Below are 27,793 nucleotides of genomic sequence, written 5' to 3'. Positions count from 1 at the left end.
TCCGGGAAGTAAGTCCCTTGCTGCAGCCCTTTAAACAGATTAGTGTTGCTGAAGACGCGAGCGTCATGAACCCTTCCCGGCCAGCCCACGTTGATGTTGGTGAAACGTCCCTTGTGATCCACAAGTGCTTGCAGCACCATTGAAAAGTACCCCTTGCGGTTTATGTACTGGGTACCCTGGTGCTAAGATAGGGATATGGGTTCCATCTATCGCCCCACCACAGTTAGGGAATCCCATTGCAGCAAAGCCATCCACTATGACCTGCACATTTCCCAGAGTCACTACCTTTCGTAGCAGCAGCTCAGTGATTGCTTTGGCTACTTGCATCACAGCAGCCCCCACAGTAGATGTGCCCACTCCACATTGATTCCCGACTGACCGGTAGCTGTCTGGTGTTGCAAGCTTCCACAGGGCTATCGCCACTCGATTCTCAACTGTGAGGGCTGCTCTCATCTTGGTATGCTTGCACTTCAGGGCAGGGGAAAGCAAGTCACAAAGTTCCACGAAAGTGCCCTTATGCATGCGAAAGTTTCGCAGCCACTGGGAATCGTCCCACACCTGCAACACTATGCGGTCCCACCAGTCTGTGCTTGTTTCCCGGGCCCAGAATCGGCGTTCCACGGATAGAACCTGCTCCATTAACAACATGATCTCCAAAGCACCGGGGCCCACGGTTTGAGAGAATTCTGTGTCCATGTCCATGTCACTCTTGTCGCTGCGCTGCCGTCACCGCCTCCTCCTCTCTTCGTTTTTCTGGTCCTGGCTCAGCATAAACTGCACGAGAATGCGCGAGGTGTTTACAATGTTCATGACTGCTGTCTTGAGCTGAGTGGGCTCCATGTTTGCCGTGGTATGGAGTCTGCAGTATTCACCCAGGAAAAAAGGCGCGAAATGGTTGTCTGCCGTTGCTTTCATGGAGGGAGGGGTGAAGCTGTACCCAGAACAACTTGCGACAACATTTTTTGCCCCATCAGGCACTGGGATCTCAACCCAGAATTCTAATGGGCGGGGGAGACTGCGGGAACTATGGGATAGCTATGGGATAACTACCCACAGTGCAACGCTCCGGAAATCGACGCTAGCCCCGGTACATGGACGCACACCGCCGAATTAATGTGCTTAGTGTGGCCGCATACATTCGTCTTTATACAATCTGTTTCCAAAATTCGAATTATATAAATTCGGATTAATCCCGTAGTGTAGACATACCCTTAGGAAACAAGCAGACAGTACGGCTTGTCTCATGAAAAAAGGGTCACAGCCTGCCTGGCTGAAAAACACTGGCGAGCAATACTTCATTAGACATAAGAATATCTTAATAAAGTTTATGGTCTAGAATACATGATATTTTATTTCATATGTAAGCATTTGCTTCCAATATTTCTAGTTGCTGTTACTTAAATATTTGTGGTTAGTTAAATAAACTTTCATTTGTTTTCACTATAAACTTACCTAAGTGTTGTGTGTTAAGTGGAGGGGTGATCTGACTGTAACTGATAAATTGGGGTATACTACTCCTTTGGGAGCAGCAAGTCTGTGAATACTGTGCGTGTCCAGTAGAAGAGGGGCTGGATACACTCAAATGTTGGAGTATACCTACTGCCAACCTGGAGAGAAAACAGAATGTGCAAGGCCTAGAGAAGAATGCTTGTGTTGCCCGGGGAGACAAGGAGCTGACCCACGGCAGGCAGAAACAAGGCTTCCTCATGCTAATGGCGGATAGTAGCAAGGTACTTCTCAATCCTGGGTGGCTCTGAGAAGTGTCACAATTACCCTGCCAGTACAGAAAGAGACGGGCTAGCCAATTACGTGACCAAAGCCTCACAGCAAGAAGGAAGTCCAGTGGTCAGGGAAAGGGCCAGGAGTGGCCAACCCATTGCTGGTAGAGTAGAGAAGCTGCCACTCTAAGAAGAGGGGTTCATGGAATGCAATGACCTTAAATGGAGCCCTCAGGGCATAGAACAAAGCCTCAGACTAACCATTTGGTCCTGTACCTGACTGGAACTGGTCTAAGTTCACGGCGGAAGTGTCCAGGTGCTCCCATCACCTTCAAAAGGAGTGTGGATGGATGCAGTACTGAACACTAGCTCCCAGGTGATTACCCTCCAGCAAGTAAGATTGTTTCACCTCAATATTGTACATGGCTGGGAACAGCCTCAGCATCCTTTACATAAGATACATGCTCACAAGTGTTCATTCGGGCTCACGTTACTGAGCTACAGGGAGAGTCAATTTAAAAGGCTTTTTTCCTCTTTCAGACGTAGTCATGTTGAGGCAGTTTTCTGATGGGCCACTCCTTAAAAGATCAACATTGAAGGAAAAGTAAATATGGTTAGTTTGCACAGAGGTTATTAAATACAAATTAGTCCAACTGCCTCTGGCAGCCACACCTCACACTCTCTACCCTTTACATAAAGGGCAGGAAAAGTAGCTCCTTTTCTAGGAGGCTATGTGAACTAGCCAGTTGAATACTGACTAGAAGCAAAGACTTTCATATGACTATCTACACTGAGGTAAAATGGCAGAAAGAAAAACAAAAAAGTTGTAGGTCACTAGAGGTTTCACTCAACACAGACAAAAAAGCTGACGGAAGAAAGATACTTACCAGCTTGCAAGCAGAGAGCTGCAGCAAGCAGTAGCCAACTGCACAATGACCACTTGGGCCGCACTTGTTTGGCAAATTTAAAGGGGCAGTCCCAGAAAGGCATACTGGAGAAAACATTACTGTATGAGGGCAACCCTGACAGGGGAAACAGTATCTTCGACTAAGAGGGACCAGACATCAATCCATGCTCTCCAAATCTTTCTGAACAAATCTCTCACATTTCAGACTTGTAAGTAACAGCCAGGCAAGGCGTGTTAGGTTTATCTTTGTTTTCTCAACTTGTAAATGTTCCTTTTTGCTAGAGGGTTACCTCTGTTTGCTGTAACTTTGAACGTAAGGCTAGAGGGGGTTCCTCTGGGCTCTTTGAATCTGATTACCCTGTAAAGTTATTTTCCATCCTGATTTTACAAAGATGATTTTTTTACCTTTCTTTCTTTAATTAAAAGCCTTCTTTTTAAGAACCTGATTGATTTTTCCTTGTTTTAAGACCCAAGGGGATTGGATCTGGACTCACCAGGAATTGGCAGGGGGAAAGGGGGGGGGGAATGCTTAATTCCTCCTTCTTTTAAGCTCCAAGGGGTTTGGATCGGTGTACACCAGGGAATTGGTAGAGGAGTCTCTCAAGGCTACCCAGGGAGGGAAAGGTTTTGGGGGGGAAGACAGAGTTTCCCAAATGACCCAAACTATTTGGGTGGTTGTAGTAAAAGCAGATCTAAGCTGGTAATTCAGTTTAGAGATTCACATGCAGGTCCCCATATCTGTACTCAAGTTCAGAGTGGGGAAGGAACCTTGAATGACCAAAGGAAGTGCTCCAGGGAAAGGGCTAGTTACTTACTGGTAACTGTTTTTCAAGAATTGCTTCTGTGCACTCACACTTGCAACAATGCCTCTGGTGCTGAGCTGCAAAACTCTCTTGGAAAGCAATATCACTTGGGGGTATTCAGTATAATACACTGAAATACCAGCTCTGCTCTAGCTGAGGAGGGGAAGCCCCTTTTGTTCAAAAGACAACTCTGCTAAGTGCCCTAAAATCTGTAGATTTACACCAATTGTTTTGAAATTTGCTATGCCTCATGGGAGTACAGGGTAGGGACGTGACCCAAATGTGGGGTCATCTGAAGACTAGTCTACACTAGAAGTGCTACAGTGGTGGAGCTGCTATAGCGAATCTGGTGAAGATGCCAACAGGATAGAGCTCTCCCATCAGCATAATAACTTCATCTCCGCGAAAGGCAGTATCTATTTCAGCGGGAGAAGCTCTCTCCCCAACATAGCATTGGCCACACAGGTACTTATGTCGATGTAATTTACATCGCTCAGGGGTGTGGATTATAAGAAATCAATGAAATTTAGGCTAAATACTGGGAAATAAATCCTAACAGAAATAGGCACCAACTCCATGGGTGCTCCAGGGCTGGAGCACCCATGGGGAAAAAAAAAAGTGGGTGCTTAGTACCCACCGGCAGCCAACTCCCTCCCCCAGCGCCTCCCACCCGCCAGCAGACCCGCTGATCAATTCCTCCTCCCTCCCTCCCAGCACCTCCGGGCCAATACAATCAGCTGTTCGTGGTATGCAGGAGACGCTGGGGAGAAGGGTGGAATTGGGCGGGAAGAGGTGGGGCAGGGCCTGGGCCAGAGCTGGGGTTGAGCACCCCTGAAGCAAGGAGGAAGCTGGCGCTTGTGCACAGATAAATTGGACTATGAAATAGTATCCCAAAGGAAGAGTTGGAAGCCTCATTACTTGAGACATTTAAAACTAGACTGGACAAAATTATCTTCTGTAGAGAACAAACCTGCATCAGCAGAAAGACGGCCCAGATGTTTTAATGGGTCTCTTCTACTTCTAATTTCTACAAATATAGGAATTTGAACTACTTCATGTACAGCAATAGTAAAAAACATTTAAAAGACCAACCCAGCCACAACAGTCATTTTAAACAGCTGCATTTTGAAGCCCTCTTCAGGAAAAGTATGTAAAAATTTTAATTTTGGTTTGTGTCTGCTGCATCATAAATTAGTTCTTCCTTGAGGCTACAGCAGCAGCCAAAAGTTACAATGAATAACACCTGCCTCAATCCCCTCAATGAAAAGGGATGCAAAGAAGTTGACAGAGCTGCCACTTTGATGCAACAGCATCTCTATTCTTTCATGCACACCTTCTTCCAGCTGCTGGTGCTCTGACCTTCTTGGGCATTTTATTTAGGCAGCCTAGAGATAATATATTTAGCTGCACTGAGATAGGAATTTTGAAATAGTCATTCTTTTGCACTACAACACTGTTAGGAGAAGAGTAATTTCTGCCTCCCATTACTGCTTTCAGTAGCGTCTGATCCGATTGGTGAACCTCTGTCAAAATTATTACAGCAATACAAACTTTTCATCTTCTGGCAGAAATTAAAGAGTGTGGCTGCTTTGCCTGCACATTTTAAACTAACACATACTGTGCTTGTCCAGTTTATGTCATCAACAAACTCCAGAATATGCTTGTATAAAAAAAAAATCTAAAAAGGTAATTCTTTGCCATCAGATTTGTATGCTGGAAGTTTAATTCCGTAGAATAGGGATAGAGAATCCCCAAGGGAAATAAGTGTGTTTTCACAATTCCTCAGTAATAGGGCTGAGGTGATAAGTCTGGTTTATCAACAAAACAAAGATCTAGAAAGCCTTCACCCTGCCTCTCTATTGGATTTCTCACAACAGCCCACATTTCCAGTAATTTGGAAGCAGAGAAATACCTTTTTTAAAAGCTGGTCCTCCTTTTAATGTGTTCTTTCCTATTTAATGGTCTTTTTAACTTCTAGATGCTCTCAAATATTAGAAGTGCTTATTAAAAAGCTGATTGGACATGCAACTTCAGTATTTGCCCTGTTCCTAACACACAAACCTGAATTCCAATTCCACAGCTGGCCCCAACCACAAATGCTACATATAAAAAAGGAAAACAAATTTAGGCCTTATCTAGGCTATACCTATACCAGCAAATCCTTTTAGTGGGAAGACAACTTACACCTGTAACAGAGTTCTAATACCAATTCCATGAATTAGATAAACTATACCAACAAAAGCAATTTTTTGCTGGTATAACTGTCTACACAAGGGCTTTTGCTGGCATAGCTAAATCAGTTTGGGATATCCTTTTTTTCCACCTTTTAACTGCATCGCTATGCCAGCAAAACTAAGTGTAGACCAAGCCTTAGGGCTGGTCTACACTGGAGAGGTGGGGGGGAATCAATCTAAGATACATCGAGTTGAGCTACGCTATTCTCGTAACTGAAGTCGACGTTTCTTAGTTCGATTTACCTCGGGTCCTCATGGCGCGGGATCGACGGCTGCGGCTCCCCTGCCGACTCCGCTTCCGCCTCTCGCTCTGGTGGCATTCCGGAGTCGACAGGGAGTGCGTTCAGGGATCAATTTATCGCGTTTAGATGAGACGCGATAAAACGATCTCTGATAGATCGATTACTACCCACCAATCCGGCGGGTAGTGAAGACGTATCCTTAGTATGGAAAACATCTGATTTATTTATTGTTGTACACGCCCTGTGACTGAAGTGTGTGCCCACTTCTTGGACACGTCACTTACCTTGATGAGCCTTCCATCTAGAAGTCTGTTTTTTTAAACTTACAAAAGCAAACACTCCTGCCTATTGAAAGATGTCACAGAGTGACTGGCTCTTGCACAAAAGGGAGCAGGCTCCAGTGCATTAGGTCTGATTACCTGCTGCCCAGCTGGGTTTAAGGGAAGGCTCACGTGAGCCTTATACGGGGGAGACAGCCAGTGGTGGGATGGTGGCAGATGTCTGCCAACACTTCAGGGAGTAAGAAGGCTCCTGTAGGGCCCTAAGATAGCAGGTAGAAGATAGCAGCACAGAAGGGCTGTGGAGAAGGCCGACCAATAGGGAACAGGTGCTGGGAGGGCAGAAGACCTCAGGCAGAAAGGGCTATGTCCAGCTTGGAACTGGAACAGAAGAGTGTTTGAACTCTGAAGGGAAGACAGACCATTAAAAAGGATGGGCTGTGCCCAGATTGGACTGGGGTGAAAAATGAACTTTTAGAGAAAGACTTTAAGGGAAGAGGGGCTGGGCGCAGCTGAAACTGGGATGAAGACTTTATAAAAGTTTTCTTTAGAAAGATTTTGTGCAGGACTTAATAAGTTGGACCCTAGAAAGGGAAACGTTTTGAATATCTGTATTGTGTGGACTTTTTAAGAAAGCCTGAGTTAAGGGGAAATTTGAGGCAGACCTCAGAAGAGCCAGACTTGTCCAGCAGGGGGCACCACAGGTCAGATGAGTCATTTGCTAGAAGCTAAAGGCAGTTTCCACTTCAATCAATGAAGTAATCCAAGCAGTGATTAATTGTTTAAAATTTAATATAAAACCCTAAGTCGATGAACTAGCATCAAAATTAGTCCTGAATATTTCTTATACATCACAATCTATTTAGAAGTGGTGTATTCTTGTGAACAGATGTCTTCCTACCCTACTTCTCAGCACAGCATAGAGGCCTCAAGTTAGGGCTTGTCTACACAGCAAGCTACTGCATAACAAACCAGGGTGTGAACCTACAGCACATCAGCTTGCCATGAAGTAATATCCCATGTGGGAAATGTTACAGAGCACTGAAAGTCCTGGAGTGTGCCTTGACATACTACAGTTCTTTGTACATATGTATGTACAAAGTAAATTGGTTCTAGATTGTTTTTAGATCAGTTGAAGGTCCCCATGTATTATGAAGACAATAACTGCATATGTATTTATGACCCTCATCCGCAGTTATCAAATTCACCAAGCATAGAGATTATCAGTGGTTGGATAGCCCAGATTACACAAGAGGAGGGTGTGGGTCACTTTACAAGTTTTTAACGTCATAGGATTTATTTATCATGCTAAATTACTATTCCAGTAAAATCTCTTCTAAAAGATTGCTATTGGTAGTCCTGATTCATTTGCCCCATATAAAGTTTTCAAATGACAGTCATGTGCCACAAACATCAGTTTATTATTACAGTAACATTTGCTTTAAAACCAGGCATAAGCATTCTGTATGAGATGAGAGGAAAAACTCACTTACCTGCACTGCCGAGCTGTTTATAAAACCTGTACTCTAAATGAAGCTGTGGGGCACGGGATTTTATTGGTTCCTGCAACCAGAGAGTGAGGAAACAAGGGTCAAATTTAAATAAAATTGGTTCTATGGAAATTTTTAAATTTTACGCCGACCCATTGCCACCCAGACAGTTAAACAACAGCATGTAATAGTCCAACACAAGAACCAACTATTAGTTGTCATCTAAATGAATGGACAAAAAAACCCAGAAACTGCTATAAGAACATTATATCATTTACTATGAAGAACTTCTCTAATTATAGACAATTCGCCTTTTTAAATATCTGAAGTGCCGAGGGGGTAGGGGAACTTCCTATTTAAAGAGGTTCCTGGTTGTGAGCAGCAATTTTAAATAAGCATCGCTCAACAAAGCTTTAATTAATTAAAAAACAACCATGGCCCCGTAAGCATATTCTCTGGAAGAAATGACACCAGAGGTTTACCAGCCGCAACCAGTGGATCACTGAAAGTCCACAGGGCCTTTTTGGTGATCACTAACAGATTTTTGAAGCTTGTTCAAAACCACATTTATTTTGCTCTTTTAATCAGTATCTTAATTGTATAAACATATTACCTTGTTCTGAGCAAGTACTGTAAGCTGCATGTATCACGTAAAAACGCCTCATACTGGATCCTTCCACTTTGAATCATTTAAATATCCCAACGTGAATAAATTAAATATTCAACCATCTTTGATATTTAAAATTTAGTTATCTTGTTGGTTTACAAAAATATAAAGTTAAGCATCTTATATGCTCCAGTACAAACTGTACCTCAAATTAATAACTTCTTCACAGCCAACGTTTTCTCAGCTATTCCATCCGTGTGTTACACAAAACAAAGCTAGCTTTACTTGCAGAGCATAAAAAACCCCACCACCAAGAAAGATTAACACCTATGTAACTACCAAGCTAGATATCTTTTGTTAAGTGAGGAGGCATGAGAGACTTATTCACCACCCATCTCAACAGGGTGGATAAAAATCAAAGAGATCTATAAGAAAAGTTTTGTAAATGAGTTTCAATAGTTCATGGATTACAGACATAATCTGATGGGATTCCAGGGGCTTCTGTATAGATTATTTAGGTTAATCTTTCTATCTACCCAATGGGACTCAGTGCTCAGTCTAGAAGATACATTCAGAAATGCTTAGTTCCCATACCATTCTCTCACTAGAAGGGAAAACCTATAATGGCAGCAGGCCGTAAAAGAGACCCAGTTTGGGAATATTTTAATGAAGTTCCTCTACCTGTGGGTAAGACAGGCATGCGTGCAAAATGCAAACAGTGCAACAAAGAAATGAAAGGCCTGGTTGCCCGAATGAAACATCATGAGACGTGTTCCTTCTCAGGAGGAAGCTGCGTTGAAGATGATGAAAGGAACATGTCTGAACATGCAGGTTCTTCAGGCTGGTAAACTTTTATTTCATACTTCTTTTTTAAGGACTGCCTGTCTTCCTTCTCGACAATTCTTGAATTCTCATGTTTGAGCAAAAAATATAATTGTTACTCTATGGTACTATCATTTTAGATGCAGTTGTGATAAAAAAATAAATAGCTGAAATAGGCAGATCTCCCTTTTACAATTTCACCTTTAAAGTAGTACTGAGTGTCAGTGAATGCAATGAGTAATACTAAATGAGCAGTATGGTAATAATAATTAACTAACTGCATTGATTTATTTTGTTTAGGAGAATCCATCCTCAACATACAGGATTGTGAAGACTATCCACCTTCAAGATCACCATCATTTTCTATAGTTTCAGAGTTATCTGCCAATGATAATGTTTCAGTCACATCATGTATGTCACATAGCCACAATATATCACCTGTAGCAAAAAGAAAAAAAATCTCAATCATCCAGGAATAACCTTAGATAAGTTTGTGATAAGAACCAGCAGATTACAAAAAGAGGTCATTGATGAAAAAATTGCCCTGTTTGTTTATGCAACAAATTCTCCTTTCCATATGATTGAGAACCCACACTTCATTAACATGGTTCAGTCATTAAGACCAGGCAGGATACAGTCCCAAAAGAGCAGATCTCGCAGGAAATTGCTGGATAAAGTGTATGAAAGAGAAACTGAGCAGTGTGCAGAAGGTCTAGAGGGGAAAATTGTTATCCTGAGTCTTGATGGGTGGAGCAATATCCACAATGATCCTGTTGCATGTGCTTGTGTGACAACAGAAGAAGGGAATCTTCCTTACAGAAACAATTGATACATCAGGAAATGCACACACAGCAGAATATTTACAAGTAGCAGTAAAAGCTATAACAAACTGTGAAAAAAAAATTCAAATGTCTAGTACGCAGCTCGGTCACAGACCATGCTGCAAATGTATCCAAGATGAGAAGAAGTTATTTCGAAGAGAGTCCCAAGCTAATAAATATGCTTGCAGTGCTCATTTGATGCACCTTCTAGCCAAAGACTTCAGTGTTCTGAAAGAAGTGGCAGGAACCAAGTTAACTCTCCCACAAGACATGTGATGGAATTCAGTAGTGGACTGTTTTGAGCAATATATCAAGAACTGGCCTAATCTGATGATAGTTTGTGAATAAAATCGTGAAAAAATAGATGGCACTGTCACAGCCAAAGTTCTCAACATTGGGCTTAAGAGAAATGTTGAACACATACTGAGTACCCTGAAGCCTATTTCTGTAGTCTTGAACAAAATTCAGGGAAATACCTGTTTTATTGCTGATGCTGTTGAAATTTGGAAGGAACTGAGTGAGATCTTAAAAAGAGAAATATGCAATGACGGAGTTAAATTACAAGCATTAAAAAAAAAACCCACGGGACAAGCTCATTTTCTTGCAAATATGCTCAATACTCAGTACCAGGATCAAACCTTAACTGCTGAAGAAGAGGAATTGGCTAAGACATGGAGATCCAGCAATCATCTCTCCATAATGCCAACTATAATAAACTTCAGAGCTAAGAGTGAACCATTCAAGAAATATGTTTGCTGATGATGTTTAAAGAAAGTCACACCAGTGAACTGGTGGAAGTCACTTAAGCACTTGGATTCAGAGACTGTTGAAGTGATCATTTCACTTTTAACAGCAGTAGCTGCTTCTGCCAGTATAGAAAGAATATTTTCTTCCTCTGGACTAATTCATTCCAAATTGAGAAATCGTTTGGGACCTGAAAAAGCAGGAAAGCTTGTTTTTCTTTTCCAGATTATGAACAAACAGGAAAATGAAGGTGTAGACGACTGAGTTAGCTGCAGAAGCCAATATTTTAAGTTTCTCATGACCTGGCTGACACAGTCGATTTATTTTTGGTTTTATTTTTTTAAATATTTCATTTAACTATTTTAGTTAAAAACAATTTTAACAAAAGCAAACCTGATTTTAAAAAACTTGAATGTTTAACTAAATTCAAAATTCATGCTTGTTTTGTTAAAATATTATATATGTTTGCTGTTGAAGAAAAAAATCCAGAATACATAATAGTGTTGTTTTAGTTAAATAAAACAATTTAAATGTCTATCAGATGTTCTCCTCCTATACAGCACGGCAAGAAAATCCTCCAAATATTAATGATTAACCTGTTGAATTGGAGATAGTTCACCTCCCAATGACTTCATAAATATCTGTTTCAATTACCTTTGGTAAATGAAATAACCAAACAATCATTCATTTTCTGATATAGCTGTAAAACTAATCTGAAAAGCTTTTTAAAATAAATCACTTTCTAAATGTATAGTGTGTACCTTCTAAAAATGAAACCTACATCTCTCTCCGAGTTGTGAAGAATACGTATTAAGGTTATAACAACCAACAAGAATGCACTTTTATGTAGAAATCCATGATTAAATCAAGTCTTCCTGACTAGTGATTTAAATCATGATTTAAATCAAATTGATTTAAATCAAATCCACCCTGCATCTGAAAACCAATGACTGAATATGGTTCAGCTATTAGTGCATTAATCTATTGCTCATACCCAGTGTTGACACTGTAGTAATAATGAAAGTGGAGAGGGATCTATGGCCATGATAGGATTGTTAACGGGTCAAGGGCCTTCAAGAAAGAAGGTTAATACAGAACACAAAGAATCCCAGCGGGAATGCAGCCCCAGTGAGTTAAGACTTCTAGGCATCCACAGAAGGTACTCAGTGCAGGCAATAGTTGTACAAGTTTCCCCCACACTGATGCAATATGCTGAGCTCTGACTGGAAGGACAGACCTGAACAGATAATTCAGTCTCTAGTCTCATTTTCAAACCATGTCCTGTCCTGCAAGTTTTCTAGGCCCCAATGTCCATAGACTTCCATTGAGTAAGAACTACAGGTTAAGGCCTCCCCTTCAATTAGTAGAAAGATCTTGATTGGAACTTGAACTGCCTACATGCTGTTCAAAACCCAATCGAGCCTCTTTGTTCCCTAGCAGAAAAGGCCTGCCTTGGGCTGAAATCTCTATTGCTCAAATATCCAGAGATTAATCCATGATTAAATGTCTAGAAAGAGACAGCTGGAATAGCATCATCAAGGCTATTCAGCTCATGCATGGAACAGAAATAGGCTACTGCTTTGCTACATAAGCCCCTCATTTTCAAGTTGGAATCCGGTTGTGACACAGAACTGGAGGAGAAATCTACCCATCCAGTAGACCCACTAACCAGATTACCTCCTGTAAGTGGCGGAAGTAAATTCTGTGACTCAGCCCTGGTCCACACTACAAGTTTATGTCAAATTTAGCAGCGTTAGATCGATTTAACCCTGCACCCGTCCACACGACTAAGCCGTTATTCTCGACTTAAAGGGCAGTTAAAATCGAGATCTGTACTCCTCCCCCGATGAGGGTTTTAACGCTGAAATCGACCTTGCCAGGTCAAATTTGGTGTAGTGTGGATGCAATTCGATGGGATTGGCCTCTGGGAGCTATCCCAGAGTACTCCATTGTGACAGTTATGGACAGCGCTCTCAACTCAGCGCTCTCAACTGGCCAGGTAGACAGGAAAAGGCCCACGAACTTTTGACTCTCATTTCCTGTTCGGCTAGCGTGGCGATCTGCAGGTGAGTGCAGATCTCATCAGCAGAGGTGACCATGATGGAGTCCCAGAATTGCAAAAGAGACCTCGCATCGACCGAACAGGAGGTATGGAATCTGATCACTGTATGGGGAGACAAATCCGTGCTATCAGAACTCCATTCAAAAAGACGAAATGCCCAAACATTTGAAAAAAATCTCAAAGGGCATGAAGGACAGAGGCTATAACAGGGACCCGCAGCAGTGCCGCGTGAAACTTAAGGCGCTCAGGCAAGCCTACCAAAAAACCAGAGAGGCAAAAGGCTGTTCCAGGTCAGAGCCCCAGACATGCCGCTTCTATGATGAGCTGCATGCCATTCTAGGTGGTGCAGCCGCCACTACCCCACCCCTGTGCTTTGACTCCGTCCATGGAGTAGCACGCAACAGGGATGGGTTTTGGGGACGAGGAAGATGATGAGGGGGTTGAAGATAGCTCACAGCAAGGAAGCGGAGAAACCATTTTCCTCAACAGCCAGGAACTGTTTCTCACCCTGGACCTGGAGTCAGTACCCCGCGAACCCACCCAAGGCTGCCTCCCGGATCTGCCAGGCGGAGAATGGATCTCCGCTGAGTGTACCTTTGTAAATATTATACATGGTTTAAAAGCAAGTGTGTTTAATGATTAATTTGCCCTGGCATTCGCGACCAGTACAGCTACTGGGAAAGTCTGCTAACGTGTCTGGGGATGGAGTGGAAATCCTCCAGGGACATCTCCACAAAGCTCTCCTGAATGTACTCCCAAAGCCTTTGCAAAAGGTTTCTGGGGAAGACAGCCTTATTCCATCCTCCATGGTAGGACACTTTACCACGCCACGCCCGTAGCACGTAGTCTGGAATCATTGCATAACAAAGCATGGCAGCGTATGGTCCCAGTGTTTGTTGTCATTCAAACAACATCTGTTCTTTATCTCTCTGTGTTATCCTCAGGAGAGTGATATCATTCCTGGTCACCTGGTTGAAATAGGGTGATTTTATTAAGGGGACATTCAGAGGTGCCCGTTCCTGCTGAGCTGTTTGCCTGTGGCTGAACAGAAATGTTCCCCACTGTTAGCCACACGGTGTGGGGAAGGGTGAAGTGATCATCCCAGAGAATTGGGGGGGGGGGGGTTAGTTGGGTTTGTGCTGCATGTTGACCCAAAAACCGCAGCCCCTCCTCCTTTTAAATGGCCAACCCATTTTAAATGGCCAACCCAATGGCTGCTTGGTATGGGAAATGAGAGCGCTGCTGTTTGAAACCATTCCCACATGTTATGAAGGTTAAAGAAGCCAAAAGACTATCTTACCATGGCTGCCTGCAAGCCAAATTCTGTTGCCTGGCCCTGCGTGAAAGATCTCTCACACCAAACCAGCATACCCTCAATAAGAGGCAAAATGCGACCTTGTACCAAAAGCACATGTGCTATGTAACGTTAACAGCAAGGTTTACTGTGAAAGAATCTACCCATTGTTCTCTAAAATGTGTCTTTTTAACTACCACTCTCCCCTTTTTTCCCCTCCACCAACTGCAAATGTTTCAACGCTCACACTCTCTTCTTCTTCCCAGAGGCTAGCGAAGATTAGAAGACAAATGAAATGTTCTCTGAGTTCATGCAGTCCTCCCACACTGAAAGAGCCCAGCAGAATGCGTGGAGGCAGACAATGTCAGAGTCCAGGAAAGCACAATAGGAACACGAGGACAGGGGGTGGGCTGAAGATGATAGGTGGCGTTAGCTTTGTGACAGAAGGCAAGAGGCAATGCTGAGGCTACTGGAGGAACAAACTGATACGCTCCGGCGTATGATTGAGGTTCAGGAAAGGCAGCTTGAGCACAGACCGCCGCTACAGCCCCTGTGTAACCAACCGCCCTCCTCCCCAAGTTCTACAGCCTCCTCACCCAGACCGTCAAGAACACGGTGAGGGGGCCTTTGGGCACCCAACCACTCCATCCCAGAGGACTGCCTAAGCAACAGAAAGCTGGTATTCAATAAGTTTTAAAGTGCAGTATGGCCTTGTCCTTCCCTCCTCCCCCACCCCTCCTGGGCTATCTTGGCAGTTATCCCCCTATTTGTGTGATGAATTAATAAAGAATGCATGAATGTGAAGCAACAATGACATTACTGCCTCTGCAAGCGGTGATCAAAAGGGGGAGGGGAGGGTGGTTAGCTTACAGGGAAGTAGAATGAATCAAGGGAGGAAGGAGTTCATCAAGGAGAAACAAACAGAACTTTCACACCTTAGCCTGGCCAGTCATGAAACTGGTTTTCAAAGCTTCTCTGATGCGCACCGTGCCCTCCTGTACTTTGCTAACTGTCCTGGTGTCTGGCTGCGCGTAATCAGTGGCCAGGCGATTTGCTTCAACCTCCCACCCCGCCATAAACGTCTCCCCCTTACTCCAACAGATATTGTGGAGTGCACAGTAAGCAGTAATAACAATGGGAATATTGGTTTCGCTGAGGTTCATCCACGTCAGTAAACTGCGCCAGTGCGCTTTTAAATGTCCAAATGCACATTCTACCACCATTTTGCACTTGCTCAGCCTATAGTTGAACAGCTCCTGACTACTGTCCAGGCTGCCTCTGTACAGCTTCACGAGCCATGGCATTAAGGGGTAGGTTGGGTCCTATAGGCATTTCAACATCCCCAATGGTTATTTTCTGGTCTGGGAAGAATGTCCCTTGTTGCAGCTGTTCAAACAGACCAGAGTTCCTGAAGATGCGAGCATCATGTACTTTCCCGGCCATCCCACGTTGATGTCGGTGAAACGTCCCTTGTGATCCACCAGAAAAGTACCCCTTGCGGTTTATGTACTTGCTGGCTTGGTGCTCCGGTGCCAAGATAGACGGAACCCATATCCCTATTGCCCCACCACAGTTAGGGAATCCCATTGCAGCAAAGCCATCCACTATGACCTGCACATTTCCCAGAGTCACTACCCTTGATATCAACAGCTCTTTGATTGCATTGGCTACTTGGATCACAGCAGCCCCCACAGTAGATTTGCCCACTCCAAATTGATTCCCGACTGACTGGTAGCTGTCTGGTGTTGCAAGCTTCCACAGGGCTATTGCCACTCACTTCTCAACTGTGAGGGCTGCTCTCATCTTGGTATTCTTGCACTTCAGGGCAGGGGAAAGCAAGTCACAAAGTTCCATGATAGTGCTCTTACACACGCAAAAGTTTCGCAGCCACTGGGAATCGTCCCAGACATGCAACACTATGTGGTCCCACCAATCTGTGCTTGTTTCCTGGGCCCAGAATCGGCGTTCCACGGCATAAACCTGCTCCATTAACACCATGATGTCCACATTGCCAGGGCCCGTACTTTGAGAGAAGTCTGTGTCCATGCCCTCATCACTCGTCACTGCGCTGCTGTCGCCTCCTCGCCTGGTTTTGCTTTTGCAGGTTCTGGTTCTGCATATACTGCAGGATAATGCGCGTGGTGTTTACAGTGCTCATAATTGCAGCAGTGATCTGAGCGGGCTCCATGCTTGCTGTGCTATGGCGTCTGCGCTGAAAAAAAGGCGTGAAACGATCGTCTGTTGTTGCTCTGACGGAGGGCGGGGCGACTGACGACATGGCTTACAGGGTTGTCACACAGAATGGCCCCCTCAAGGATTGAATTCAAAACCCTGGGTTTAGCAGGCCAATGCTCAAACCACTAAGCTATCCCTTCCCCCACTATTCATGGAGGGAGGGAGCGGGGGAGCAAATGAATACAAATAAATCTGGTCTCTATTTTGATCTACTCCATCTCTCATACATCTTAGGCTGGCAACAGACGGTGCAGTACGAGTGCTAGCCATCGTCGTCTCCTGGCTGCTCGCCGGAAGACAGTGCAGTACGACTGCTGGCCATCGTAGTCTCCCGGCTGCTTGCCAGAAGACGGTGCAGTACAACTGCTGGCCATTGTCATCTCCCATTTATGACCTCACCGAGGCCGGCCAGGAGCACACGTCTGCCCAGGCGCCCCCGACCGACCTCACCAAGGTCGGCTAAAAGAGCACCCAGGAGACAACGACTACCAGTTGTAATGCACCATCTGCTGCCAAAAGGCAATGAGCTGCCGCTGTGTAGCAATGCAGTACCACGTCTGGCAGCACCCAGGAGACGTACGGTGACAGTGAGCTGAGCGGGCTCCATGCTTGACGTAGTATGTCGTCTGCACGGGTAACCCAGGAAAAAAGGCGAGAAACGATTTATTGCCTTTGCTTTCACCTGGGGGGGGGGGGGGGAGCGGGGGGAGGGCTGACGACATTTTCCCAGAACCACCCGTGACAATGTTTTTGTCCCATCAGGCATTGGGAGCTCAACCCAGAATTACAATGGGTGGCGAAGACTGCAGGAACTGTGGGATAGCTACCCACAGTGCAATGCTCCAAAAGTCGACGCTAGCCTTGGTACTGTGGACACACTCCACCGACTTAATGGTCTTAAGTGGGGACACACACAATCGACTGTATAAAATCGATTTCTAAAAAATCGACTTCTATAAATTCGACCTAATTTCGTAGTGTAGACATACCCAAAGAGTGTTTATGCAGAGAGGAATGGGGCAGGATGGTTTCAACTGGTAGAGAAAGATGCAAGAAGAAAAAACTCAGAAGATGCATGACAATATCTAGAGAGATTCTTAGTTTTGTCAATCCAACACCCACAAAGGTAACTCTCCATAGATTAGATCAGGGAATGCTGGCTTTAATTTATCAGAGATAATACCATGATTCCTAAACTTGCGTCCCATTTAAATTTAAGTGGAATGCTAAGATTCCCTTACAGGGGGCTTTGGAGGGATAAAAAAAAATACAGGCAGAACTGCAGCACTGACTCTTGGATTCCAGAGAGGATCCTAAGAACAGTCAGAGCAGTAGGAGATTTTGCACAGAATTCTCTCCTTTGACTTGATCCCAATGATGCAGGCAAAAAGAAAAGACTACTGTTTGCTGTCTCCCTACAGCAAACTTCTTCAGAAGAATATGCTGATCACACAGCTATTTTATTTCCCTGTCAACCTTCAAGTTATTTTCAAGGACGGAAAAGTCTCTTAGGACTTTAGCTCAGCTGAGTCATTGCAAAAGAAAATTTTAAAAAGAAAGCCTCTGCTAGTGAGTAAGACAGAACTACTTGTAATAATTATTAGTCTAAGAGTCCTTTGTATATTACTGGCTTCTTTCCATAAAGGGAATCATTTATACCATTGCTAAACAATCTTCATAAAACCTGTTTAGTATAGAAAAAGCAGAAAACAGCTGGATTTCTGTTTTTGCTAAAGCTGCAGGAGCCTATTTCATGTACACTCTTCAACTGAATAAGTTTACAAATTGGATCTTTATTGTACAGTATGATCTGAGGAGCCCACCAGACCTAATCCTGGTATTGACAGACTCCCTAGGTAGATTGGGCACACCACCCACACCAGCTTTTTAAAAGCTTCAGGTGCACTTAATTTCTATGTGCAGTGAATGGAGTGAATTAGCTGTATGTGCAAGTTAGATACACATTTGCACACTTCAAAACTTTCAGAAAGTAGGCTCTGAACTTTTCTGATTCCACATCTGTGAAAATGGAAAGAAATGTTAATGTTTGTAAAGTGTTTTGAAGATTCTTGACGTCCTGATTTTGATTATGGGCTCTTCCTTCCCTTCCCATCTCAGTACTATTTTCCTGGCTTTTCACCTTCACAGTTCATAATCCACCTTGATCCAACTGTAACATGCTTCCTCTCTAATTAATTAATTAGACATTCAGCTCTAGACCAGCTCCCCAGTCATCACCTTAAGCATTCTCTTAACCGTATCTTCACTAAGCATTGCTGTCCACTCTTGGCCCCATTTCTCCCTATTTCGCGCAGGTATCGTGTGTGCCACTATTTCAGTTGTACAGCTATCTGAACAAGTTAGTGACTAAACATTTATGCACTCAAAGCTACTTCACGAATACAAGAAATCTGGCCACTTCAATCAACAGAAGAACTGAAATTCTTTGGCTGCTTGCGAGAAGCATTTTTTCTTCAGAAGCTTTGCCGTGGTTTTGTCAAAAGGTTCTGAGTAATTTTCTGCTCAGTATTTGGATGCCACGATTAATCTGACTAGAGAATCTACTCCCAATTCTCAGTATATACACACTTCCTTGGTATAGGGTAGGATGCCTTCAACTGCACAGCATAAAAAGAGAAACATCCACTACAGGAGAAGTCTTGCAAGAAGTCTTTTGCAAAACAGTGAAAGAACTCATTGTACAAAGACGACCACATCTACGTTGAGAGCCCTCAAATTGGCTGGGAGCAACTAGAAATATTCCTCCAAAATGGTCTGGCTGATGTTTTTACCCCAAAATGAAAAATAAAAGGAAGCTATGGGTTCCAAACTAGCTCAGTATCATAAGAGATGCAGGTGGAGGTAGAAACAGTGAGGATTTACACAGCTCTACAAGAAAGTAGTGAGTGTCCTTGCCTCCCTTACGATGGACAGCCAACTAAGTACTGCAAAAGGACATTTCTCTTTACTGCTGACCTGATCTTCATAAAAAGACCAGATAGTTTGGACTTACTCCCAAGGAGAAAGTCCAAGATTTACAGAGGCACAGACTATACTCTCAAAACCAGAAACAACAACAGTGGAGATGGGACAGCCCAAGAAGCAAATGCACTGTATGCCTAACCAACATGCCCTGCAAACACTAGGTTCTCATGGGCAGGAACTGCCTTTCTTCCCTCCATAAAAAAGGAAGGACTGTCTTGTCAGCGGAATTCCTCTCAGCTGCTGCCTGTACACAGAAGTAGCATAGCTCTCCTTCAAGTGCAAAACAAGAGAAGCTGGGCATGCAGTTCATATTCTGCCCTTTGTTCTAATGTCTGAACTAGATTGCTTGATGCTTCCTGTGGGAGAAGGGCATGCACCTCTGAAGCTCCTTCAGTAGCTTGAAGACCTCTCAGGAATCAAGAGATAGTTTTAGCTGTTACCTGAATTGAGAGTGAAATCTCTCTGCTTCTCTCTTCCTGGCCTTGAGAACAGAGGGTTTGGAACCATGTAGTTGGTCAATCTCCTCCAAGCAACAGTTTGGAGCTTCCTAAGGAGACGGACACACTGACCACACTTAAAAGTAGGCAACATCTACCAGCTGCACACTACTACTAAAGCCCATGAAGGGACTGTCTGATATAAAATGCAAGACTAAGAATTCTAAATACCTGAATTGGGTTTGTTTTTTTTAAGTGTAACACAGATGGAAGTTGAAATTTATATATTCAAGCTTTGTTTAAATTTCTGTAATTAAAGAATACCTGAAACAGGTCCTAAATGGTTGAGGTTTAGTTAAGTGTCTCTGTCACCTCTTTCCTGATTAAGTGTTGTGAAACACCTCAGTTTGGTGTAGTACATGTTTGGGGGGAGGGATAGCTCAGTGGTTTGAGCATTGCCCTGCTAAACTCAGGGTTGTGAGTTCAATCCTTGAGGGGGCCATTTGGGGATTTAGTTGGGGATTGGTCCTGCTTTGAGCAGGGGGTTGGACTAGATGACCTCCGGAGGTCCCTTCTAACCCTGATATTCTATGATTTTTATTTTACAAGACACAGAGGATAGGCGACTTGGCTCTGGCAGACCTGCTAGACCTTAACCAAGTTAGACAATTTCCCTGACTCCTACTCCCATGTTTTAACCACTGTCAGACCACAATTTGTCTATTTGTATTATAGAGGGGCAACTGATCAAAAGGAAAGCTGTATTCCAGCCATTTGCTATGCTTCTTTAACAAAATTTTGCAATCACAATTCACTGCAGCTGTTGGGGGAAGGAAGAGACGCAAGAACCCACATCATGTGTTCTCCGTATTACAGGCATTGTACATGAACTGAGCACCATCTCCCTTGAGGCACATAATACTGGGCATGTGAAAACACTCAGGCACTCTTTACCCAGATTCCCAAAAGTCAATTGCATGCCACTAAAAGGACAGAATCCAGACATTTTTCACGTTTTTCATTGTAATAAATCCTCTATAGCTGCCCACCTGATTATGCATAAATAAGGTGGTCTGGATGAAGGTATAAGTAATTCAGGGAGCACTGTGTTCCTCATTTTTGGGCACGCCTCAGATTAAGCTGGAAGGAAACCGAGCTCTTGGAAGATGTGGCAGACAAGGCTATGTCTACCCTAGCAAACTCATGTCATTGTCATTTGATGAGTTTAAGGTATGACACCATAGTTTTGGAGTTGCACCATCCCCAAAAGAGACCTCTTTTCAGCTGAGATTTTCCTCTGCTTCCTCCATCACTGCTCACAAAGAATATGGAGCACTGCACAGCTTGATCTCTCCTTTTAACCTGTTTTGCTGCAGCCTGACAACTTATCAGTAACTTGGGCACTGAACACAAAATGGAAAGCTTCTTACGTGACATGGATAAACTCTGGCTTACTCAGATATTGTTTAGGAATCAACTATAATGACAGAGAACTAAAGAATTAGAATAGTTTAAATGTTAAAAACTTGGGTTTTTATGGAATCAGAAAAATGGCTGGTTGATTATGTGTTTCTGGCAGTGCTCAGTGTGCTAAGTGCAGTACAAAGGAAGGCACAGTACCTGCCACAACAGGCTTGCAAACTTAAAAAAATAAAAATATTGCTGTGGCAATGAAATCATGGACACAGACAAACATAATTCTAAAGTGGCAACATTTGAACGTATAAGTGATAACCCAAACAGTTAGCACTATTCACTGGGATCTACATGATATTCCCCTATGCCATCATTCCAGTTTAAGAAAGGTGCCACAGCTATGATTTTAAAATTCTCTAAGCATCTATTCTAATTGAAAAGTCTTGTTCTCATATTACCCTAGCCTAGGATGCTCTCACCTCTGTTCAGCCAGAGTCAGGGCCAGCTCCAGACACCAGCTTAACAAGCAGGTGCTTGGGGCGGCCAAGGGAGAGGGGCGGCACCTGCGGCAATTCGGGGGCGGCAGGTCCCTCACTCCCTCTAGGAGCGAAGGACCTGCTGCCGAACTGCCGCCGCCAATCGCAGCTTCCCCCCCCCCCCCCCGCCCCGATCGCGGCTTTTTTTTTTTTTTTTTTTTGCTTGGGGCGGCAGAAATGCTGGAGCCAGCCCTGGCCAGAGTTCAGTATAAAATAAGTATAGGGTGAAAAAGTTGCCTTCTGTGCAAGACATTTGCAACTGTCAAGATATTTTTACGTAATACAATCATTAAATTAAGATTCTACTTACCAGTTTGATCGCTACATATTCATTGGTATAGAGATTTTTGCCTGTGAAAAAGAGAGACTTTCAGTATCACATGTATGACAGACAATATTCCTAGACTAAGTGCAAAAACCAACTTAGACAATTCAATGAACAGACCCAACATAGGTATAATTATTAATAATCCACAATAAGTATTATAGCTCACTAAGCTAGACTAGAAACAGCTTGCACTAATTCATGGCGGATAAAAATTGATTTAAAAAAATTAAATCTGTTTTTTACTTAAATCGGATTTATTTAAATTAATGGCTTTTTAGAAAATAAACGAATTTAAAATTAAAATAGAAGATTATGACCACCTATGTTAAGGCCTAAACGTCCGATCATCTATTACAAATATTAACCAGTACACATCTGCTGCCATTTTAAATAGTCAAACCACTGAATTGGTAGAAGTCACTGGCTAAGCATATCAAACCAGAGTTTGTTGAAGTGCTAAACCAGCTTTTGAAAGTAGTAGCCTCTTCTGCAAGTGCAAAAACAGTATTTTCTTGATTTCAGTTTATTCAACTAGTTTAGTTCAATAACTACTTCATTCAAAGTTAAGAAACCAATGGGAGTTGAAAAGGCAGAAAAGCTTGTCTAGAATCAAGTAGGTGTGAGAGGATGAACTATACTAATTCTAAAATCTTGAAGGACATGGTAACCCAAAACAAGTTCAATTCAGTAACTACAGATAATACTTCCATTGTTTAATACATTTTGATAACCTTTCAAAGCGTGCTGGATACATAAGAAAATTTTTTTAAAGTTTTTTTTATTACTTAAATACAAATATTTTAAGACTGTTTTTGTGCATTTAATTGAATTGGAATTACCATCCAAACAGAGCTTGAAACAAATTACAAGTAAAAAATTAATCTAATAATTAAGAAATGCGTCAGTCAGTTTTTTAAAATAATAAAACATAACAATTAGGAATCAGAATAAATGTCAGTTAAGCTAACTACCGTATATACTCGTTCATTAGACCGTTCGTTTATAAGCCGAGCCCCCAAGATGGATAGGTAAAAATAGCAAAAACTGTATGACCCTTTCATAAGCCGATCCTATATTTCAGGGGTTGGGAAACTTTGGCTCCTGGCCCGTCAGGGTAAGCTGCTAGCGGGACTGGACATTTTGTTTACCTGGAGCGTTGGCAGGCACGGAGCCCCCCAGCTCCCAGTGGCCGCAGTTTGCCGTTCCCAGCCAATGGGAGTTGAGGGAAGTGGCGCCACTTCCCGCTGCGCCCATTGGCTGGGAACGGCAAACCGTGGCCACTGGGAGCTGGGGGACTCCGTGCCTGCAGATGCTCCAAGTAAACAAAACGTCCCAACCCACCAGCAGCTTACCCTTATGGGCCTGGAGCCAAAGTTTTCCAACCCCTGCTACATTTTAAAAGTCGGCCTCACAAGAAACACTCAAAAGTTTTGCTAGAATTATTTTAATGTAATCTAACAAAAAACTTGTTGTTATAATAATAACTGAACAAATATGTATTCATCTTCAAAATTACAGTCAATGTTTTAAATATCCATTTACTGATTTACTAATCACTCTCTGATTCACCAAACAGTTCATTAAACTCTGCTTCAGTCACAGCTGCACCTGCATTGTCATTGTAGATTTCAGCAGGGTCGTCTTCAGACTCAGATTCCTTCTCATCATTAGCCTCTGTTGTGTCATCATCAAATATGGCATCATCTTCTGACCCTTTGAGTGCATTGCTGATACAGCATTTCTGAAATGATTTTTATTTTCTGAGGGAATGGACACCCACGCTCCTTGACCCACTGGGCGACCAGATTGATTTCAGGCTTCATAAGATTCCCACCTTTTGTCAAGTTCGCGATGCCTGAGCACATCCATTCAGACCACATTTTGCGTAGCCTGTCTTTAAAGGGTTTGTTCAGGCAGACATCAAGAGGTTGTAGAACTGAAGTTAAGCCTCCAGGTATTACAGCCAAAGTAGTTTTCATTTTTTTGGTCACATTTTTCACCTCATCAGCCTTGTGTGCCCTGAATAAGTCCGAAACGAGCATAGCAGGTTTCTTGAAAAGTGCTCCTGGTATCTTATTCCACACTTTTTCCAGCCATTCAACAGTTCCACTTTGATCCATCCATCCCTTTTTGTGTGCACGTACGATGACACCAGCAGGAAATTTCATGTTTCTAGGCAAGGTTTTTCTTTTAAAAATAACAGGAGGGAGCTTTAATCCATTTGCCAAACACGATAAAACCACCGTAAAATGGATATTTTCATGGCCAGTGGTTTTAATTAAAACTTTTTCACCATCACCGGTTTCCGTTCTGTTGCTCGGGAGATCAAATGTCATCGGTGTTTTGTCCATATTTCCTATTTGTGACTGCTCAAATGCATATTCCTTTCTATATTTTATAATAAACCTTTGGAAAGATTCAATTTTTTTCTTCCAGATCTCTCGGCAGCTTTTGCGCTATCTTTGTTCGCTGACAAAGACAGAGACCATGACGGTTCCTGAAGCGAGTACACCAACCCACTGATGCAACAAACACTGACGGCGTTACTGACTTGTATTTGTTGTCCTTTGACATTTGCAGAGCATACAGACGAATTCCCGTTTTAGTGACAATGTACCCATTTTGTCAACATTCAACAACCCGATTATTGAGATCTTTCTCCAGCTCAGGAAATGAAGTGCACCTTGTTGGACATTTTTTCTTGCTTCTTGACATATCTTTTTGTGTTTTATTTTTTCACCATTCTCTTACTTGCTTCTCATTGATACAGAATTCACAAGTAGTGCGCAATTATTGTTTGCTTCTGCATATTCAACAATAATTGAACGCTGTGTGATAAGCAGACCGTTTTCTTTTGATTTCACCATTCATTTTAAATACTAGTATGAAAATCATCATCATCATCATCTAATTACAGATTTTGTAGGACTTTATATAGGAACGTCACCTGCTTTATCACTGTCAAATTATTATTGTTCTTTGTTTATTTCAAAGCAGCCCTGTAGATTGGCATGTCTGTGGCGATAACAGGCTATTTAAATTTTATTAGAGATTCCATCGATTCTGTGCGTTATATTTTCATATTGGCTCGAGACTTACAAGGTCCATTGGTAGAAACGCATGAAGAGATCAAATTACACAGTAGTGGACTGACACTAGTGCTATAGTACTATAGTTCATTGTATTTTTCTGATTGACTTTAAGGTGTAGCATTTTGTGAAATGCATGGGTCAAATGTCATGCAGATCTGCAAAAACAACAGGAGTACTTGTGGCACCTTAGAGACCAAGGTGCCACAAGTACTCCTGCTCTTTTTGCGGATACAGATTAACATGGCTGCTACTCTGAAACCTATGCAGATCTGCAGCACTGCTCTTTTAGCATTCATTTCAAGCCCATCTAGTCCACTAAACAAAGCATTTGCAACTTTAAAAGGCTGCAGTATTGACCTCAATAAATGGGTCAGCAAACTTTGGCTCCCAGACCATCAGGATAAACTGTTTTGTTTACCTAGAGTGTCCACAGGCATGGAGCCCCTCAGCTCCCAGTGGCCATGGTTAGCTGTTCCCAGCCAATGGGAGCTGCGGGAAGCGGCATAGGCCAAGGGACATGCTGGCCACCACTTCCTGAAGCTCCCATTGGCTGGGAACGGTGAACTGCGGCCACTGGGAGCTGAGGGACTCCATGCCTGCGGATGCTCCAGGTAAATAAAACGACAATGTATTATATATTCAATTCAATAATTCCATAGAGCTTAAAATCATCAAATTTTGGTGTAGATCCGTTGATAAGCCGACCCGCGCTCTTTGATGCTTCACTTTTTTACCAAAAATATTCAGCTTATGAATGAGTATATACAGTAATTGCCTAAACACATTTGTACAGACAGTGTTCTCCTAATTAGCAAAGAGCAGCACAAAATTTAGTGTAAAGGCTCTATTTTGGCTACATTCATTCTGCACCACAGTGCAGATTATGGTGATACGAATAGCAAAGAGTTGCACTTTAACTGTCCCATGTGGACGCTGCTGATACAAACTAAAAGGCACCGACTCCGTGTTAACATAGAGAATTATGTTAACATGAACTTGGCACCTTTTAGTTAGTGCCAGCAGTGTCCACACAGGGTAGTTTGAGTGCAACTTTTTGGCATGCTCTGCAATTCACAGCCCCGTAGTCTGCACTGTGCCGAGTGCGCACAAGCCTTAAACTGAAAATCAATATGTTTTAATAGTTACCAATCACTAAAAATCAACCTCTCTTTAGAAGGATAACTAGAGAACAAATACTAAGCACAATTCAAGTCAATTATTTAAATAGATTTAAATCAGCAAGCTGATTCTGTGGGTATCATATCAGAATGAGAGGTTACGCAAACTGAGACTAGGACCCAAGTATCTAAAGACATACCTAGTTTAGAGTTTCTGGTCCTGTTGTAACTGTTTAATTGCCAATTAAATGAGCTAAATCAACACATTGATAAATGCTAGTTAAGACATTCCACAAACATGTTCTAGAACAAAAAAAAGTTTGTTTAATCCTTGGGCTCAATTTAGAATCAAACGTAGTGCTGGAAGGGGCCTTGAGAAGTCATCAAGTCCGGCCCCCTGTGCTGATGTAGGGCCAAGTAAACCTAGACCATCCCTGACCGGTGTTTGTTCAACTTCTTCTTGAAAACCTCCACTAATGGGAATTTTCAAGCCTATTCCAGAGAATAACTATCATTATAGTTAAAAACTATATTTAATCTGGATCTCCCCTGCCACAGTTTAAGCCCATTACTTTTTGTCCTAGTGCCAGCAGCCATGGAGAACAATTGATCATCATCTTTATAATAGCCCTTAACATATTTGAAGAGTTAATGAGCTCCCCTTCCCCCCCCCCCCGTCTTCTTTTCTCAAGAACATACATGCTCTGGTTTTTGTTGTTGTTGTAGGTTTATAAACCTTTCCTCAGAGGTCACGTTTTTTAAATCTTTTATCATTTTTGCTGCTCTCCTCTGGACTCTCCAATTTGTCCACATCTTTCCTAAACCGTGGCTCCCAGAACTGGACAGAGTACTTCAGCTGAGGCCTCACCAATGCAGAGTAGAGCAATGCAACCCACTTCCTGTGGGTTTTACAATTTGCATTCCTGTTAATACACCCCCAGAATGATATTAGCATTTTTCACAACTGTAGCACATTGTTGGCTTATATTCAATTAGTGATTCACTATAACCCCTAGATCCTTTTCAGCAGCACTGCCACGGAGTCAGTTATTCCCCATTTTAAAGGTGTGCATTTGATTTCCCTTTCTAAGTGGAGTACTTTGCACTTTATTGAATTTCATCTTATTGATTGCCGATCAATTCTCCAATTTGTCAAGGTCATTCTGAATTCTAATTCTGTCCAACAAAACGCTTGTAATCTCTCCCAACTTGGAGTCATCACAAATTTTATACGTGTACTCTCCAATTCAATATCCAGTTTACAATACATTACACATATTTGTCCAGGAAGTAATATTTGTTGAGTGCATGGATTAGTTAATTAACATGACAAAACATCTCCTTCTTGAATAAAAATCAATGTGTACTAGAACACAGATGCACAGAGAAACAACTTGGAAGACTTTCTAAAAGATTTAGTCCTGCCAAGGTAAAAGGTCAGAGCCCTCCTGACATAGTGTGTAAAGCAGCATCTCTTCCTTACCAGTTGAGGTTTAGGGTAAAGACAGGAAGATATAAGGGCTGTTTAATATGGATATTTTTGGAGTGCTGTTATAACCTGACTTTGTCTTTGAAAAATATTGTGAAGGCGGGGTGGGGGATACCACGAGGGCCTCTACTTTCC

General features: G+C 42.7%; 1 protein-coding gene across 8 annotated transcripts in view; it reads right to left on the bottom strand.

Moving 5' to 3' along the window:
- The window catches only part of CSNK1G1 (casein kinase 1 gamma 1), a 312,438-nt gene that overhangs the window by 155,958 nt on the left and 128,687 nt on the right, over positions 1-27,793 (bottom strand). For 7 of the 8 annotated variants that reach the window (XM_042851635.2, XM_065558486.1, XM_005280948.4 and 4 more), the window contains 2 exons: positions 21,942-21,982; positions 7,676-7,745 (listed from right to left, as the gene is read on the bottom strand). In XM_042851635.2, the coding sequence (XP_042707569.1) occupies positions 7,676-7,745; positions 21,942-21,982 (111 nt within the window). The remainder of the gene's footprint in view (positions 1-7,675; positions 7,746-21,941; positions 21,983-27,793) is intronic. The other variant, XM_042851638.2, reaches the window with a different exon arrangement.

The sequence above is a fragment of the Chrysemys picta genome, chromosome 10 (genome assembly GCF_011386835.1).
Source record: "Chrysemys picta bellii isolate R12L10 chromosome 10, ASM1138683v2, whole genome shotgun sequence".
Taxonomy (NCBI): Eukaryota; Metazoa; Chordata; order Testudines; family Emydidae; genus Chrysemys; species Chrysemys picta.
This window is presented reverse-complemented; position numbering and strand designations above follow the sequence as displayed.